Source organism: Crinia signifera, chromosome 11 (genome assembly GCF_055691185.1).
Source record: "Crinia signifera chromosome 11, ASM5569118v1, whole genome shotgun sequence".
NCBI lineage: Eukaryota > Metazoa > Chordata > Amphibia > Anura > Myobatrachidae > Crinia > Crinia signifera.
This window is the reverse complement of record NC_139227.1, coordinates 54042381-54062167: the sequence shown is the minus strand read 5'-3', so window position 1 is coordinate 54062167 and position 19787 is coordinate 54042381. Positions and strand designations below refer to the sequence as shown.

Below are 19787 nucleotides of genomic sequence, written 5' to 3'. Positions count from 1 at the left end.
GCCTTGGTTCGATCACCCCCTCGAGTGTATTCGGGTATATGGTCTACAAGCATGCATTTAATAGCTGATACTTGATGGCCTTGTTCAAGGCAGTGTTGTGCCACTGGTTTATCAGTTTTCCCAGTGTCCAATGCCTGCCGAATGGTATATCTGTGGTTTGCCATTCGATCACGAAATGGTCGGGTTGTCATTCCTGTGTAGTACAATCCACAGGGGCAGATTAGCACGTAGATCACGTACGGAGTAGTACAGGTAAGTCGGTATCGAATTTTCAGCCTCTTACCACTATGTGGATGCGCCACTGTTGTACCAATCAACATTGCATTGCAAGTTGTGCAGCCCTTGCACTTAACACAGCCAGGTTTGGTGGAACGTAACCATTGTGTCCCTTTGGGGCTTGGGCGCACCGTAGGTCTCATCAGGATCTGCTGAATGTTTGGATTCCTGCGATAGGCCATCATGGGTGGTGGATACCTCTGTATTCCCAGGGCAGGATCACTTGTTAAGAGTGGCCAGTATTTTTTTATATACGGTTTTTGCCGCTTGTGCTGTATGATTAAATGTATTCACTTGTACCATTCTTTGATCCTTATTGGTTTGTGATCTTATTGGCGGGGTTTGATATCTGGCTTTAGCTTTTTTCAGGCATCGGTCAATGGTACTTCGCGAGTATCCTCTCTCAAGGAACCTTGCCTTCATTTCGTCTAGTTGAACCAAAGTTCGTTCTTCAGTCGAGTTTGTCCTCAGGACCCGTAGGAACTGGGAAATGGGCAGACTCTCTTTTAAATGGACAGGATGTTGGCTTTGGGCCTGTAACAATGTGTTTCTGTCCGTACTTTTTCTAAACATTGTATAGCCCAATCGATTGCCGTCCTTGAAAATTAATACGTCCAAAAACGTTACTGTTTGTTGGTCGATATTGTGAGTCAGTCGGATAGGCTCTGGCATAGTATTGAGGTCATGGACCATCATCTCAAAGGATGCCTTTGTTCCTGCCCATACTAGGAATATGTCGTCGATAAATCAACTGTAACACAACAAGTTTGCCTGGGCTACCGATGTAATATATCTTTTTTCGTAGTTCGCCATGTACAAGTTGGCGTAAGCTGGCGCCAGGTTCGACCCCATTGCGGTGCCGTTAATTTGCAAATAGTAGTCGGTACCGTACAGGAAATAATTTTTGGTTAATACCAAATCAACCAGTGTCATCAAGAATTCTGTTGGTGGATGCTGGTGGTGGCTCTCGATAAGATGTTCCTTAATCGCCCGCATGCCCCCACCATGGGGGATTACTGTGTACAACGATTGTACATCGAGAGTCACCAACCAGGTCTCCATGTCTGGTAATTGGAGTTGTTTTATCTTCTCCAGAAAGTCAGATGTATCTCTTATATAGCTGGAGGTCTGATGAACCAGCGGTTGTAAGAACCCATCAACATAGATAGCCAGCGGCTGCAACAGCAATCCCCTGGCCAAAATAATGGGCCGACCAGGGGGGCTGTCCAGCCCCTTATGTATCTTGGGCAACGTATAAATTATGGGGGTCACTGGAAAGTCCACTGTTAAGAAGTCGGCTGTCTTTTTATCTAGCCAACCAGCTACCATCCCGTTTGCCACATAAGAGTCAATTAATGCTTTTAGAGCAGTCGTAGGGTCTGCTGACAACTTACTATATGTGTCAGTATCGGAGAGTTGGCGTCGAACTTCCTTGTCATAATCATGCCAGTCTTGGATGACTATTGCCCCGCCTTTATCGGCGGGGCGTATCACTATATCCGTGTTTTTCTTAAGGCCAGATAATGCCATTCTTTGAGCATATGACAGATTCCGATATTCAGGCCCAGGTGTGACCATCTGTGCCATATCGTGCTCCGTCATACGGACAAAGGTACGTATGCTAGAATTAGTTGATTGGGGGTCGAAGGTGCTGGGTTTAAAGTTTTTACTCATTTTACTTCCACTGTCAATGTTTGTGGACTCAGGAAAGAATTCTCTTAACCTGAGCTTTCTGCCCAGGCGGTAGTTATCCACGACCCAATCAAATTGGTTATGGTGCATGGTTGGTACGAATGACAGTCCAAGTGAGAGGACAGACTCCTCCACCTCAGCCAATTTATAGGAAGACAGATTAAATATCAAATTTGGGCTCGTGTCTTTCGGTCTTTTCTGTTTCCACCCACCGCGCCTCTGATGGCTACGCTGGCGCCTCTGTCTCCCCGACCTCGCTGTCGGGGTGGTAGGTCTAAAAAAGAACCCCTATTACCTCTATTGTCGCTAGAGTCGGTGTATTCACCTTCTGATGATGATCTATTGGAGTAACCTGAGAAGTTACCTTGCTGTCTGCGATAACGTGGTGGTCTCCTCCCACGTGGTCTGTCACTGTCACCAACCAGCCACCTGTATACAGTATGGGTTTTGTAATCAGTATTAACTGTTTCTAGCTTCTTTCTTTTAAATTGTAACAGTTCTTGTTGATACGTCGCAATCTGGCTCTTAATCTTATCTAGCCAAGGTTCTGTCTTGTCACTAGTGAGTTTTTTGAGATATGTACTTTTAAAGTGATCTAAATCTGCCCGAACTTTCACCAGTTCGGAGCCCACCTCTTCAATGACCAACAAAAGTAAGTCGGCAGAACATTTATTCAGGACGCCCCACCACCTTGAGCAGAAAGTTGGATTATTCCTGCCCAAGGTTGGTACATTGGCTATCCTGAACCCACGCGGTATTTTTTTCGACCGGTGATATTCGCTTAAAAATTGACCATGTAATAGTAAATCGGTCTCTCGTCTTCTTAATTTTAGTAATCTGTGGTACAGATCAGTTGATGTCTCCGCTGGTAATTCTGCGAAATCTACCTGGTCGAAATAAATTTTATCCGCATCATCGTCAGTTAATGAGATAAACACATTTTGTGCTGCTGCCAGCAGATCATCATCTAGGCAAATTACGGCTGCTTGAGACATAGGCGGACAATCTAGTACCTCTTAATAGACCAGGAACAAAGTATCAGCAAAAAATTTTTGTAAATTCGTATGAGCCACAAAAGTCAAAAATTTACCAATCATATATAACTATAACTCAAAAAAACAAGAAAGCAAAAAAATGTATGTAAAACAATTTTTCGAATATGAACTTAGAAAAACTATAAATCAAAAAAAAGTCCAATCCACTGTAGATCCGGATCAGAGTTTCTTGAGTTCTCAAGCTGTATTAGTTCCACAATTATATATATATGTAGGTTTTCTCATTCGTATCGAAATTATGCGGGTGCAGACTATAATGAACCAAATGCAATGTCTGGATCAAAATATATATTTTGGAGAATCCGCACTCACGGCCAGCCCTTGTCAACGTTCGGGGTGCTCCACTTAAGTAAACATCCAATGATGTTCCCAATATATCACAGGTGTAGAGCCAGAAACAGATCCACAAGGAGCACTCACCAATAAGATCAATTGTAGTTTAATGGTACTTGTTAAGGATACAAAACATCTTACTTTTGTATTGAGGTCGACGTTTCGGCCACTAGAGGGCCTTTGTCAAGACAGATCACCTGGCACATCCGTACAGCACAAGCACTTCAAGTACAATGATCCTGTCCTCAAGGGCTCCCTTATATAGCAGCCTAATGTGGTAATTATCTACAGCCTGGTGCAGTACCGACTGGTGCCTGCAAGGCTCATGTGTCCCCGATCACATGCTTCTAATGCCGCTTACTGATTGGTCAGCCGGCCGGAAATGCTGTTAATCCAATATGGCCGTGCGTTCCACAGCGGTCCCGGTGCGTTCCAGCGCCGTCTGCTGCGATTTCTGTGATATGTACAGTCTCCCAGAGCAGTAGGTTAAGTCCACTACTGACTTAACCTACTGCTCTGGGAGACTGTACATATCACAGAAATCGCGGCAGACGGCGCTGGAACGCACCGGGACCGCTGTGGAACGCAAGGCCATATTGGATTAACAGCATTTCCGGCCGGCTGACCAATCAGTAAGCGGCATTAGAAGCATGTGATCGGGGACACATGAGCCTTGCAGTCACCAGTCGGTACTGCACCAGGCTGTAGATAATTACCACATTAGGCTGCTATATAAGGGAGCCCTTGAGGACAGGATCATTGTACTTGAAGTGCTTGTGCTGTACGGATGTGCCAGGTGATCTGTCTTGACAAAGGCCCTCTAGTGGCCGAAACGTCGACCTCAATACAAAAGTAAGATGTTTTGTATCCTTAACAAGTACCATTAAACTACAATTGATCTTATTGGTGAGTGCTCCTTGTGGATCTGTTTCTGGCTCTACACCTGTGATATATTGGAAACATCATTGGATGTTTACTTAAGTGGAGCACCCCGAACGTTGACAAGGGCTGGCCGTGAGAGCGGATTCTCCAAAATATATATTTTGATCCAGACATTGCATTTGGTTCATTATAGTCTGCACCCGCATAATTTCGATACGGATGAGAAAACCTACATATATATAATTGTGGAACTAATACAGCTTGAGAACTCAAGAAACTCTGATCCGGATCTACAGTGGATTGGACTTTTTTTTGATTTATAGTTTTTCTAAGTTCATATTCGAAAAATTGTTTTGCATACATTTTTTTGCTTTCTTGTTTTTTTGAGTTATAGTTATATATGATTGGTAAATTTTTGACTTTTGTGGCTCATACGAATTTACAAAAAATTTTTGCCGATACTTTGTTCCTGGCCTATTAAGAGGTACTAGATTGTCCGCCTATGTCTCAAGCAGCCGTAATTTGCCTAGATGATGATCTGCTGGCAGCAGCACAAAATGTGTTTATCTCATTAACTGACGATGATGCGGATAAAATTTATTTCGACCAGGTAGATTTCGCAGAATTACCAGCGGAGACATCAACTGATCTGTACCACAGATTACTAAAATTAAGAAGACGAGAGACCGATTTACTATTACACGCTCAATTTTTAAGCGAATATCACCGGTCGAAAAAAATACTGCGTGGGTTCAGGATAGCCAATGTACCAACCTTGGGCAGGAATAATCCAACTTTCTGCTCAAGGTGGTGCGGCGTCCTGAATAAATGTTCTGCCGACTTACTTTTGTTGGTCATTGAAGAGGTGGGCTCCGAACTGGTGAAAGTTCGGGCAGATTTAGATCACTTTAAAAGTACATATCTCAAAAAACTCACTAGTGACAAGACAGAACCTTGGCTAGATAAGATTAAGAGCCAGATTGAGACGTATCAACAAGAACTGTTACAATTTAAAAGAAAGAAGCTAGAAACAGTTAATACTGATTACAAAACCCATACTGTATACAGGTGGCTGGTTGGTGACAGTGACAGACCACGTGGGAGGAGACCACCACGTTATCGCAGACAGCAAGGTAACTTCTCAGGTTACTCCAATAGATCATCATCAGAAGGTGAATACACCGACTCTAGCGACAATAGAGGTAATAGGGGTTCTTTTTTAGACCTACCACCCCGACAGCGAGGTCGGGGAGACAGAGGCGCCAGCATAGCCATCAGAGGCGCGGTGGGTGGAAACAGAAAAGACCGAAAGACACGAGCCCAAATTTGATATTTAATCTGTCTTCCTATAAATTGACTGAGGTGGAGGAGTCTGTCCTCTCACTTGGACTGTCATTCGTACCAACCATGCACCATAACCAATTTGATTGGGTCGTGGATAACTACCGCCTGGGCAGAAAGCTCAGGTTAAGAGAATTCTTTCCTGAGTCCACAAACATTGACAGTAGAAGTAAAATGAGAAAAAACTTTAAACCCAGCACCTTCGACCCCCAATCAACTAATTCTAGCATACGTACCTTTGTCCGTATGATGGAGCACGATATGGCACAGATGGTCACACCTGGGCCTGAATATCGGAATCTGTCATATGCTCAAAGAATGGCATTATCTGGCCTTAAGAAAAACACGGATATAGTGATACGCCCCGCCGATAAAGGCGGGGCAATAGTCATCCAAGACTGGCATGATTATGACAAGGAAGTTCGACGCCAACTCTCCGATACTGACACATATAGTAAGTTGTCAGCAGACCCTACGACTGCTCTAAAAGCATTAATTGACTCTTATGTGGCAAACGGGATGGTAGCTGGTTGGCTAGATAAAAAGACAGCCGACTTCTTTAACAGTGGACTTTCCAGTGACCCCCATAATTTATACGTTGCCCAAGATACATAAGTTGCTGGACAGCCCCCCTGGTCGGCCCATTATTTCGGCCAGGGGATCGCTGTTGCAGCCGCTGGCTATCTATGTTGATGGGTTCTTACAACCGCTGGTTCATCAGACCTCCAGCTATATAAGAGATACATCTGACTTTCTGGAGAAGATAAAACAACTCCAATTACCAGACATGGAGACCTGGTTGGTGACTCTCGATGTACAATCGTTGTACACAGTAATCCCCCATGGTGAGGGCATGCGGGCGATTAAGGAACATCTTATCGAGAGCCACCACCAGCATCCACCAACAGAATTCTTGATGACACTGGTTGATTTGGTATTAACCAAAAATTATTTCCTGTACGGTGCCGACTACTATTTGCAAATTAACGGCACCGCGCAATGGGGTCGAACCTGGCGCCAGCTTACGCCAACTTGTACATGGCGAACTACGAAAAACGATATATTACATCGGTAGCCCAGGCAAACTTGTTGTGTTACAGTCGATTTATCGACGACATATTCCTAGTATGGGCAGGAACAAAGGCATCCTTTGAGATGATGGTCCATGACCTCAATACTATGCCAGAGCCTATCCGACTGACTCACAATATCGACCAACAAACAGTAACGTTTTTGGACGTATTAATTTTCAAGGACGGCAATCGATTGGGCTATACAATGTTTAGAAAAAGTACGGACAGAAACACATTGTTACAGGCCCAAAGCCAACATCCTGTCCATTTAAAAGAGAGTCTGCCCATTTCCCAGTTCCTACGAGTCCTGAGGACAAACTCGACTGAAGAACGAACTTTGGCTCAACTAGACGAAATGAAGGCAAGGTTCCTTGAGAGAGGATACTCGCGAAGTACCATTGACCGATGCCTGAAAAAAGCTAAAGTCAGATATCAAACCCCGCCAATAAGATCACAAACCAATAAGGATCAAAGAATGGTACAAGTGAATACATTTAATCATACAGCACAAGCGGCAAAAACCGTATATAAAAAATACTGGCCACTCTTAACAAGTGATCCTGCCCTGGGATTACAGAGGTATCCACCACCCATGATGGCATATCGCAGGAATCCAAACATTCAGCAGATCCTGATGAGACCTACGGTGCGCCCAAGCCCCAAAGGGACACAATGGTTACGTTCCACCAAACCTGGCTGTGTTAAGTGCAAGGGCTGCACAACTTGCAATGCAATGTTGATTGGTACAACAGTGGCGCATCCACATAGTGGTAAGAGGCTGAAAATTCGATACCGACTTACCTGTACTACTCCGTACGTGATCTACGTGCTAATCTGCCCCTGTGGATTGTACGGTACTTATGTAATATCTGGGCTCCCGTTTTTCTTATGAGACCGCGTCCCCTCGCGGGGCTCGCTGCGCTCGCCACGCTTCGGGCACGGTGGCTCGCTGCGCTCGCCACACTACATAAAATCAACTCCATGCGTAATTGGATAGTAGGGGTATGAAAAAATGGGGTGCATTTAACATGGGAGCCCAGATAATACATAAGTACCGATTGTACTACACAGGAATGACAACCCGACCATTTCGTGATCGAATGGCAAACCACAGATATACCAATCGGCAGGCATTGGACACTGGAAAAACTGATAAACCAGTGGCACAACACTGCCTTGAACAAGGCCATCAAGTATCAGCTATTAAATGAATGCTTGTAGACCATATACCCGAATACACTCAAGGGGGTGATCGAACCAAGGCTTTAAGACAACGTGAAGCACAATGGATTTACACCATGGACACTGTGGCCCCTCGTGGCCTAAATGAAAATAATCCATTAAATTGCTTTCTATGAACCAATAGGGCTGTACAGGCTGCTTTTTTGCCTGATGTCCCATGTATATAACTTCTTCAATTTTTCTTCCTTCTTTGTTGGTACGATATTGTGACCAGACGGTGGCATAAGGGGCATGTGGACCTATAAGGCCCTTTTTTTATACCATCATCTCTATTAATTAATGCATGAAAAATGTATATATAGAAAATAAAAAAATACAAAATATTTGAAAATTTAAAAACAATAGAAAATACTGGAAAAAATATATATAAAAATATTTTTTTGTAAATATGTATATATTTGTATGTTTGTCTTATATGTTTGTTTGTATTACACTGTATAATTGCCAATATGATTTCAGCAGCCTTTCCATTATTGAAGCTGCTGCACAACACTTAAAGCATGTGAACACACATATTGTAAACATGTATAGTTGATTTGTAGATCCAGGCTCAGGGTTCCCTTGTTAATAAGCCCAGCAGAACCCCCAGCAGCTATTAACGATAGTTGGAACGCACAAACGCCGCTGTGGAACGCACGGCCATTTAAATAGCTCCTATATAGAGCGATTGAGATTTCATTTGACGCGCTTGTTCAGCGCTGTAACTCCCTGGCACATTGTGGCCACATGTTTAATCCACTACTGACTTAACCTACTGCTCTGGGAGACTGTACATATCACAGAAATCATGGCAGACGGCGCTGGAACGCACCGGGACCGCTGTGGAACGCACGGCCATATTGGATTAACAGCATTTCCGGCCGGCTGACCAATCAGTAAGCGGCATTAGAAGCATGTGATCGGGGACACATGAGCCTTGCAGGCACCAGTCGGTACTGCACCAGGCTGTAGATAATTACCACATTAGGCTGCTATATAAGGGAGCCCTTGAGGACAGGATCATTGTACTTGAAGTGCTTGTGCTGTACGGATGTGCCAGGTGATCTGTCTTGACAAAGGCCCTCTAGTGGCCGAAACGTCGACCTCAATACAAAAGTAAGATGTTTTGTATCCTTAACAAGTACCATTAAACTACAATTGATCTTATTGGTGAGTGCTCCTTGTGGATCTGTTTCTGGCTCTACACCTGTGATATATTGGAAACATCATTGGATGTTTACTTAAGTGGAGCACCCCGAACGTTGACAAGGGCTGGCCGTGAGAGCGGATTCTCCAAAATATATATTTTGATCCAGACATTGCATTTGGTTCATTATAGTCTGCACCCGCATAATGGCTCTACACCTGTGATAATATATATATATATATATATATATATATATTAACAGCACCTTCCTGTGTGCGTTTGCTTATTTCATTCTTTAATTACCATTGGAAACTGTCACGAGTGCTCCCTCCAAAAAAACTGCATGTATTTTCCACTGCTGGGATTAAGGAGGCACCGGACAAGCTGTCATTGTAAGGAGAGTGCCAGGCGTATCTACAAATATATATATATATATATATATGTATATATATATATATATATATATATATATATATATACAATAAATGTGGGTAAAGGAGGATTACCTTCACCTCTTTGTGTTTTCTGGTTCCCAACCCCTCTTACCACTGCTTCTTCTGCTGATTCCGGCCAGTTATCTCAGGATGCAACTGTTTGTTCACCTTCTAAATTATGCTCCTGCTTCAAGGGTGCAGCCATCTTGCCTGAGGTCAGCTGACACTATTGCAGCAGCCACAGAGACCTCACTACTCGCATGACTCCAGTAGCTAATTCCTGAGTGGGCGTGGCTGACCTTTCCCCAGTGTACCTGAGGGGGCTTGGCGGACATTTCCCCAGTGTACCTGAGGGGGCGCGACTGACATTTCCCCTGTGTACCTGAGTGGGCGTGGCTGCTATTTCCCCAGTGAACCTGAGGGGGCGCGGCTGACATTTCCCAGTGTACCCGTGGGGGCTTGGCGGACATTTCCCCAGTGTACCTGAGGGGGCGCGGCTGACATTTCCCCTGTGTACCTGAGTGGGCGTGGCTGCTATTTCCCCAGTGAACCTGAGGGGGCGCGGCTGACATTTCCCAGTGTACCTGAGGGGACGCGGCTGACATTTCCCAGTGTACCTGAGGGGCGCGGCTGACATTTCCCCAGTGTCTCTGAGGGGGCGCGTCTGACATTTCCCCAGTGTCTCTGAGGGGGCGCGTCTGACATTTCCCCGGTGTATCTGAGGGGGTGCGGCTGACATTTCCCCAGTGTATCTGAGGGGGTGCGACTGACATTTCCCCTGTGTACCTGAGTGGGCGTGGCTGCTATTTCCCCAGTGAACCTGAGGGGGCGCGGCTGACATTTCCCAGTGTACCCGTGGGGGCTTGGCGGACATTTCCCCAGTGTACCTGAGGGGGCGCGGCTGACATTTCCCCTGTGTACCTGAGTGGGCGTTGCTGCTATTTCCCCAGTGAACCTGAAGGGGCGCGGCTGACATTTCCCAGTGTACCTGAGGGGACGTGGCTGACATTTCCCAGTGTACCTGAGGGGCGCGGCTGACATTTCCCCAGTGTCTCTGAGGGGGCGCGTCTGACATTTCCCCAGTGTCTATGAGGGGGCGCGTCTGACATTTCCCTGGTGTATCTGAGGGGGTGCGGCTGACATTTCCCCAGTGTATCTGAGGGGGTGCGGCTGACATTTCCCCAGTGTACCTGAGGGGGCGTGGCTGACATTTCCCCTGTGTACCTGAGTGGGCATGGCTGATATTTCCCCAGTGAACCTGAGGGGGCGCGGCTGACATTTCCCAGTGTACCTGAGGGGGCGCGTCTAACATTTCCCCAGTTTATCTGAGGGGGTGTGGCTGACATTTCCCCAGTGTATCTGAGGGGGGTGTGGCTGACATTTCCCCAGTGTATCTGAGGGGGTGCGGCTGACATTTCCCCAGTGTACCTGAGGGGGTGCGGCTAACATTTCGCCAGTGTACCTGAGGGGGCGCGGCTGACATTTCCCAGTGTACCTGAGGGGGCGCGGCTGACATTTCCCAGTGTACCTGTTGGGGCGCGTCTGACATTTCCCCAGTGTATCTGAGGGGGTGCGGCTGACATTTCCCCAGTGTATCTGAGGAGGTGCGGCTGACATTTCCCCAGTGTATCTGAGGAGGCGCGGCTGACATTTCCCCAGTGTACCTGAGGGGGCGCGTCTGACATTTCCCCAGTGTATCTGAGGGGGTGCAGCTGACATTTCCCCAGTGTATCTGAGGGGGTGCAGCTGACATTTCCCCAGTGTACTTGAGGGGGCGTGGCTGACATCTCCTCTGTGTACCTGAGGGGGCAGGGCAGACATTTCCCCTGTGTACCTGAGGGGGTGCGGTTGACATTTCCCGCGTGTACCTGAGGGAGCGCTGCTGACAGCAGCCCTAACTACATGGGCACAGGACCATATACCCGGCTGCGTATATTGCATTGGATGTGTGAGGGCATCATAACCCATCCTTCATCCAAGTGTTGCCACGTACCTCCCAGAGTGACAGCCGCTGATCTCCTCTGATTTCAGGACTGTGTTCCCACACCGCAAGAAGGAGGCTAGAAGTGATGAGATTGTTCAGAAGAAGTTCATAATGAGCAGCGGGACCCTGGACTTCGGACCTCTCCTGTGTGGTAAAAGCAGAGACAAGTAAGTGTATATGTATATATATATGTGTGTGTGTGTGTGTGTGTGTGTGTATGTATGTATGTATGTATGTGTGTATATATATATATATATATATATATATATGCAAAACAGGTTCTCCAATTTGCGCTAATAGAAAAATTAATCGGTCGCTGTAGACACTTAGTTCCCCACTAGTAGGAACTACCACTACACATAAACACCAACAATAGTGTCTTCAGCGCCCTATACCTTGTGATGTCTTAAACAATGATCCATATGTAAAATGAATATAAAAACAATATACACTCGAAGCTTCTTGTTTCTTGTGGAATTAATTTTCTTTTTATTTTCACAGAGCTTTAAGACAGAACCCAACGCATATTGTCTCTCTTGGAGACTTCATCAGGGGTTTTTTCTAAAAAATATACAGTATACAGCTTTTTAGACATCACATAATCTATACATCACATATTTCTAATTAAAAATTAATTAATACAAATATAAATATAAAACAGTTTGCAAGAATCCCAGGAACCAGGAGACAACACGGCACTGCGGTAAAAGGATATTTTCTTTATTGCATCATCAGCCTCAGAGGCTGATGATGCAATAAAGAAAATAACCTTTTACCGCAGTGCCGTGTTGTCTCCTGGTTCCTGGGATTCTTGCATGCTGTTTATACTTACAAAGGCACGTGGACTATTTGTCATGTTGTGGTGAGTGCCGAACCGATACAAATATAAAACAGTTTGTACGTAATTCATGAGCAGTTTTCTGGGGGGGGGGGGGCACTGTAGAGGACTGGACTCAGTCCTCTACAGTGGTAAATCAGGTATTTACCACTGTAGAGGACTGAGTCCAGTCTTTTCTTCAACCAGTAGAACAACAACAATTGTTTCAGAGCCTAAATGGGCGTTTAATGTTTAGAAGGTATGTACTGAACATTCTACTGAACTTTATTTTGGATGTTCATCTGTTTCTCTCCCCCCCCAGAAAACTGCTTATGGATCCTACATGAATTACGTACAAACTGTTTTATATTTATATTTGTATTAATTAATTTTTAATTAGAAATATGTGATGTATATATTATGTGATGTCTAAAAAACTGTATACTGTATATTTTTAGAAAAAAACCCTGATGAAGTCTCCAGGAGAGACGAAACGTGTTGGGTTCTGTCTTAAAGCTCTGTGAAAATAAAAATAAAATTAATTCCACAAGAAAAGAGGAGCAGCAGAACACGAGGACATGCACTGAAACTAGAGGGAGGAAGATTCAGGGGAAATTTGAGGAAGAATTACTTCACAGAAAGAGTAGTAGATAAGTGGAATAGCCTCCCATCAGAGGTGGTAGAGGCAAATACAGTAGTACAATTTAAACATGCTTGGGATAGGCATATTGATATCCTTACAAAAAAATAAGGATCAAATATGGTTTGAGGTAACATGTTTAAAAAAGGGGCAGACTAGATGGGCCAAGTGGTTCTTATCTGCCGTCAAATTCTATGTTTCTATAAACAAGAATCTTCGAGTGTATATTGTTTTTATATTCATTTATTAATTTTACATATGGATCATTGTTTAAGACATCACAAGGTATAGGGCGCTGAAGACACTATTGTTGGTTTTATATATATATATATATATATATATATATATATATATATATATAATGGGTTAACCTCCGTAGTGCGCTAATTCCTAAAACTGACAGCTGCTCCTCCGATAAGGTTCTCCTGTTAGTGAGAGCCTGGGCTGTACAACAAATACAAATAGCGGTTATCGGAGTGCGCTAAAGCAAGTACCACCTAGCCCAGTGGTCAGGGAACTTGGTCCTCATTTCCCCACGCAGTGCATGTTTTGCAGGTCTCCTCACAGAATCACAAGTGAAATAATTAACTCCACTTACGGACCTTATAAAATGTGTCTGTGAGTAATTAGTACACCTGTGCACCTGCTGGGTTACCAGCAAAACATGCACTGTGTGGGGTAATGAGGACCGAGTTCCCTGACCACTGACCTAGCCAATTAACAGAAGTTAGTCCATTTCACTGATGCAATTATCAGATTTTTAGAAGAGCATTCTTTTGTCCACTTTCGAAATAAGATGTACTGTAGACTCCAGTCATATATAATTCTTTATTCATAAAATCAACCCATATATATATATATATGAAAAAAAGTGAGATGGAGCGCCTCTTTGTGCAGTATATTAGTACTCCAATATCTAGGTCCCTCCACCATTCAGTGAAAAGAACATCCCAAAAATGAAGGTGTACCGTCTGTAGTGGTCTTAAACCACTATGTTATGAGCCTGATGATCAAATGCCCTCGGATATCAGGAACCCTCAGTCATACTCCAGAGATGTTTCTCTCATTCAAATGACCACATACATATACAAATATGAACATAAGAACAAAACTAGCGTAATATTGTTACAACAATTTATTTATGCTAAAAATGACAGTAAATGCCCGTACAATGTTTAAAAAGCAAATGAGCTTATCTGATATATCTGAAGTGAATCCACTTCAGATATATCAGATAAGCTCATTTGCTTTTTCTCTGTATTACTGCATGCTTGCCGTGCAATATTAGCGTGTGATATGATGCATGTCACCCATGTACAGGTATAAGGCCGGGCAATATCCAGAAAATATGGAGAAAATCACCATCTGTAACGTGTCTCCCCTGGATACTGACATCATGTTCTGCTTCCAGTATGACATGAAAGCCACAACCTTCATCCTCGACCCACCGAGCATGACCCTCAGACCCGGCGAAAAGCAGGTTTCTTATACACCCACCTATGTGTTATTCTTCTAGGAGATGGGTCTTATACACCCACCCATGTGTTATTCTTCTAGGACAGTGGTAGCCAACTCCAGTCCTCGAGAGCTACCAACAGTTAAAATTTTCAAGACAGCCTAGCTGCTGCAAAGGTGCACTCCTAGAAGATGGGTCTTATACACCCACCCATGTGTTATTCTTCTAGAAGATGGGTCTTATAAACCCACCTATGTGTTATTCTACTAGGACATGGGTCTTATACACTCACACGTGTTATTATTCTAGAAGATGGGTCTTATACACCCACCCTTGTGTTATTCTTCTAGAAGATGGGTCTTATACACCCATGTGTTATTCTTCTAGGAGATGGGTCTTATACACCCACACGTGTTATTCTCCTAGAAGATGGGTCGTATACACCGACCCATGTGTTATTCTTCTAGAAGATGGGTCTTATACACCCACACGTGTTATTCTTCTAGAAGATGGGTCTTATACACCCACATGTGTTATTCTCCTAGAATACTGTATGGGTCTTATACACCCACCCATGTGTTATTCTCTTAGAATACTGTATGGGTCTTATACACCCACCCATGTGTTATTCTCCTAGAAGATGGGTCCTATACACCCACCCATGTGTTATTCTTCTAGAAGATGAGTCTTATAAACCTACCTATGTGTTATTCTTCTAGGAGATTAGTTTTATACACCCACACATGTTATTCTCCTAGAAGATGGGTCTTATACACTCACATGTGTTATTCTCCTAGAAGATGGGTCTTATACACCCACCCATGGGTTATTCTCTTAGAAGATGGGTCTTATACACCCACTCATGTGTTATTCTTCTAGAAGATGGGTCTTATACACCCACCCATGTGTTATTCTCCTAGAAGATGGGTCCTATACACCCACCCATGTGTTATTCTTCTAGAAGATGGGTCTTATAAACCTACCTATGTGTTATTCTTCTAAGAGATTAGTCTTATACACCCACCCATGTGTTATTCTTCTAGAAGATGGGTCTTATACACCCACCCATGTGTTATTCTCCTAGTAGATGAGTCTTATACACTCACATGTGTTATTCTTCTAGGAGATAGTTCTTATACACCCACCTATGTGTTATTCTTCTAGAAGATGAGTCTTCTACACCAACTTATGTGTTATTCTCCTAGAAGATGGGTCGTATACACCCACATGTGTTATTCTTCTAGGAGAAGAATCTTATACACCCACACGTGTTATTCTCCTAGAAGATGGGTCTTCTACACACACCCAGGTGTTATTATTCTAGGAGATGGGTCTTATACATCCACCCATGTGTTATTCTTCTAGAAGATGGGTCTTATACACACACCCATGTGTTATTCTTCTAGAAGATGGGTCTTATAAACCTACCTATCTGTTGTTCTTCTAGGAGATTAGTCTTATACACCCACACATGTTATTCTCCTACAAGATGGGTCCTATACACCCACCCATGTGTTATTATTCTAGAAGATGGGTCTTATAAACCCACCTCTGTGTTATTCTACTAGGACATGGGTCATATACACCCACACGTGTTATTCTCCTAGAAGATGGGTCTTCTACACCCACCCATGTGTTATTCTTCTAGAAGATGGGTCTTATACAACCACCCATGTGTTATTCTTCTAGGAGATGTGTGTTATTCTTCTAGAAGATGGGTCTTATACAACCACCCATGCAGGGGCGGATCCAGGATAAAATGACAGGGGGGGCACCATGATAAAAGAGGGTTTAGGTGGGGGAGGGCCAGTGTTAGAGAGGGTGGGAATGGGATTAAAAATAGGCCCTGGCATTTAAAGTACGCAGGCCCACCATGGCAACAAAAGTGAAGGATGTAGTTGTGTGCGCGCCGAAGGCGCGCTCTGGAAAAGGGGGTGTGGCCACTCAACAGGGGGCATGTCCTTGAGTGTAATGTACAACACCATATTCAACTTCTACACATTATGCAACAAAATACTAGACCCCATTATACTTGCCCCTTACACATGATGCCAAATGGAATGAGCCAAAATTCACATAATCCCACACGGATTGTGTCAAAATTCACATAATGCCACACGGATTGAGCCAAAATTTACATAATAACACACGGATTGAGCCAAAATTCACATAATGCCAAATGGATTGAGCCAAAATTCACATAATGCCACATGGATTGTATCAAAATTCACATAATGCCACATGGATTGTGTCAAAATTCACATAATGCCACACGGATTGGGCCAAAATTCACATAATGCCAAATGGATTGAGCCAAAATTCACATAATGCCACATGGATTGTGTCAAAATTCACATAATGCCAAATGGATTGAGCCAAAATTCACATATTGCCACACGGATTGAGCCAAATTCATAAGATGCCATATGGATTGAGTCAAAATTCACATAATGCCACACGGATTGAGCCAAATTCATAAGATGCCATATGGATTGAGTCAAAATTCACATAATGCCACACGGATTGAGCCAAATTCATAAAATGCCACATGGATTGAGCCAAAATTCACATAATGCCACACAGATTGAGCCAAAATTCACATAATGCCACACGGTTTAATGTCCACCAAAGGTGCGCATTAAACATTTACACCATAATGTCCATTGCACGTTAAGTTACATGGCATGATGTCCATTATGTATTATGCCAAACACCATAATGCCTATTAAAAATGATGCTACATACAGTAAGTGCTACTAATCTACATGCTCATTGCCAAGGGTTCCATGCTTATTGCCAGAGGTTCCATGCTCGTTGCCATGTGGGATTGCATGCTCATTGCCAACGGGGAATACATGCTCGTGGTAAATGGGGGACAGCCGCCGCCAGGCAGAAGTGACAGCCACTGACATTGAAATAATACCCATTTCACACCAGAAAATGCATTCCCAGGTTGGCCCCTTTCACACCAGCCTAGTCCCTGCATTTTCTGGTGTGAGGGGGAGAGAAAACCACCCCTCCCCCCCTTCAACCAGTTATCTAATTTAACCGGCTATATCTTCGGAACTAACTGACCCATTTACAAGTGTCATATTGAAGAACTTTTGAGTGGGCTTTGAATGATTTTGGTCCAGTAAAACTGGAACGTTTGGTTCCAGAGTAATCTGCCCTCAAAGAACATGAACAGCCATGAAATTACATTTAAAAAATAAAAACATCGATTTACACGCTATATCTCTGGAATCGATTGACCGATATAGACCATCCTGGTATCATATTGAAGGCCCAGCGATTTGGAATTGAATAACACCCTTCTCAAGCTCCTGTGATGCCAGGGGGGGAACTGGCAGCTGTCGGAACCGGGTGGGGGTCGGAATTGACGGGTCCCATATTATCCTATGGGGAAAAAATGTTACAGCTTTGCCAGGCGATATCTCCGGTTCCCGGGGGGCTAGAGACATGGGGCTGGGCTCGTTGGAAAGCTCTGGTCCTCATCTACAAAATGAATGACAGGGGGGGCACGTGCCCAGGTGCCCCCCCCCCTGAATCCGCCACTGCACCCATGTGTTATTCTTCTAGGAGATGTGTGTTATTCTTCTAGGAGATAGGTCTTATGCACACACCCATGTGTTATTCTTCTAGAAGATGAGTCTTATAAACCTACCTATGTGTTATTCTTCTAGGATTTTCGTCTTATACACCCACATATAATTTTCTCCTAGAAAATGAGTCTTATACACCCACCCATGGGTTATTCTCCTAGAAGATGGGTCTTATACACCCACCCATCTGTTATTCTTCTAGAAGATGGGTCTTATACACCCACCCATGTGTTATTCTCCTAGTAGATGAGTCTTATACACTCACATGTGTTATTCTTCTAGGAGATGGGTCTTATACTTCCACACATGTTATTCTCCTAGAAGATGGGTCTTATACACCCACCCATGTGTTATTCTTCTATAAAATAGGTCTTATAAACCCACCTATGTGTTATTCTACTAGGACATGGGTCTTCTACACCCACCCATATGTGATTCTTCTAGAAAATTGGTCTTATAAACCTACCTATGTGTTATTCTTCTAGGATATTAGTCTTATACACCCACACATGTTATTCTCCTAGAAGATGGGTCTTATACACTCACATGTGTTATTCTCCTAGAAGATGGGTCTTATACACCCACCCATGGGTTATTCTCCTAGAAGATGGGTCTTGTACACCCACCCATATGTTATTATTCTAGAAGATAGGTCTTATACACCCACCCATGGGTTATTCTCCTAGAAGATGGGTCTTGTACACCCACCCATATGTTATTATTTTAGAAGATGGGTCTTATACACCCACCCATGGGTTATTCTCCTAGAAGATGGGTCTTGTACACCCACCCATATGTTATTCTTCTAGGATATAGGTCTTATACACCCATGTGTTATTCTTCTAGGAGAAGAATCTTATACACCCACACGTGTTATTCTCCTAGAAGATGGGTCTTCTACACACACCCAGGTGTTATTCTTCTAGGAGATGGGTCTTATACATCCACCCATGTGTTATTCTTCTAGAAGATGGGTCTTATACACACACCCATGTGTTATTCTTCTAGAAGATGGGTCTTATAAACCTACCTATCTGTTGTTCTTCTAGGAGATTAGTCTTATACACCCACACATGTTATTCTCCTACAAGATGGGTCTTATACACCCACCCATGTGTTATTATTCTAGAAGATGGGTTTTATAAACCCACCTATGTGTTATTCTACTAGGACATGGGTCATATACACCCACACGTGTTATTCTCCTAGAAGATGGGTCTTCTACACCCACCCATGTGTTATTCTTCTAGAAGATGGGTCTTATACAACCACCCATGTGTTATTCTTCTAGGAGATGTGTGCTATTCTTCTAGAAGATGGGTCTTATACAACCACCCATGTGTTATTCTTTTAGGAGATGTGTGTTATTCTTCTAGGAGATAGGTCTTATGCACACACCCATGTGTTATTCTTCTAGAAGATGAGTCTTATAAACCTACCTATGTGTTATTCTTCTAGGATTTTCGTCTTATACACCCACATATTTTTTTCTCCTAGAAAATGAGTCTTATACACCCACCCATGGGTTATTCTCCTAGAAGATGGGTCTTATACACCCACCCATCTGTTATTCTTCTAGAAGATGGGTCTTATACACCCACCCATGTGTTATTCTCCTAGTAGATGAGTCTTATACACTCACATGTGTTATTCTTCTAGGAGATGGGTCTTATACTTCCATACATGTTATTCTCCTAGAAGATGGGTCTTATACACCCACCCATGTGTTATTCTTCTAGAAGATAGGTCTTATAAACCCACCTATGTGTTATTCTACTAGGACATGGGTCTTCTACACCCACCCATGTGTTATTCTTCTAGAAGATGGGTCTTA

At 43.6% G+C, this 19787-nt stretch overlaps 1 protein-coding gene across 6 annotated transcripts in view; it reads left to right on the top strand.

The window, feature by feature from the left end:
- HYDIN (HYDIN axonemal central pair apparatus protein) overlaps window positions 1-19787 on the top strand; it is a 464418-nt gene that overhangs the window by 305561 nt on the left and 139070 nt on the right. For all 6 annotated transcript variants that reach the window (XM_083165003.1, XM_083165004.1, XM_083165002.1 and 3 more), the window contains 2 exons: window positions 11486-11605; window positions 14216-14375. In XM_083165003.1, the coding sequence (XP_083021129.1) occupies window positions 11486-11605; window positions 14216-14375 (280 nt within the window). The remainder of the gene's footprint in view (window positions 1-11485; window positions 11606-14215; window positions 14376-19787) is intronic.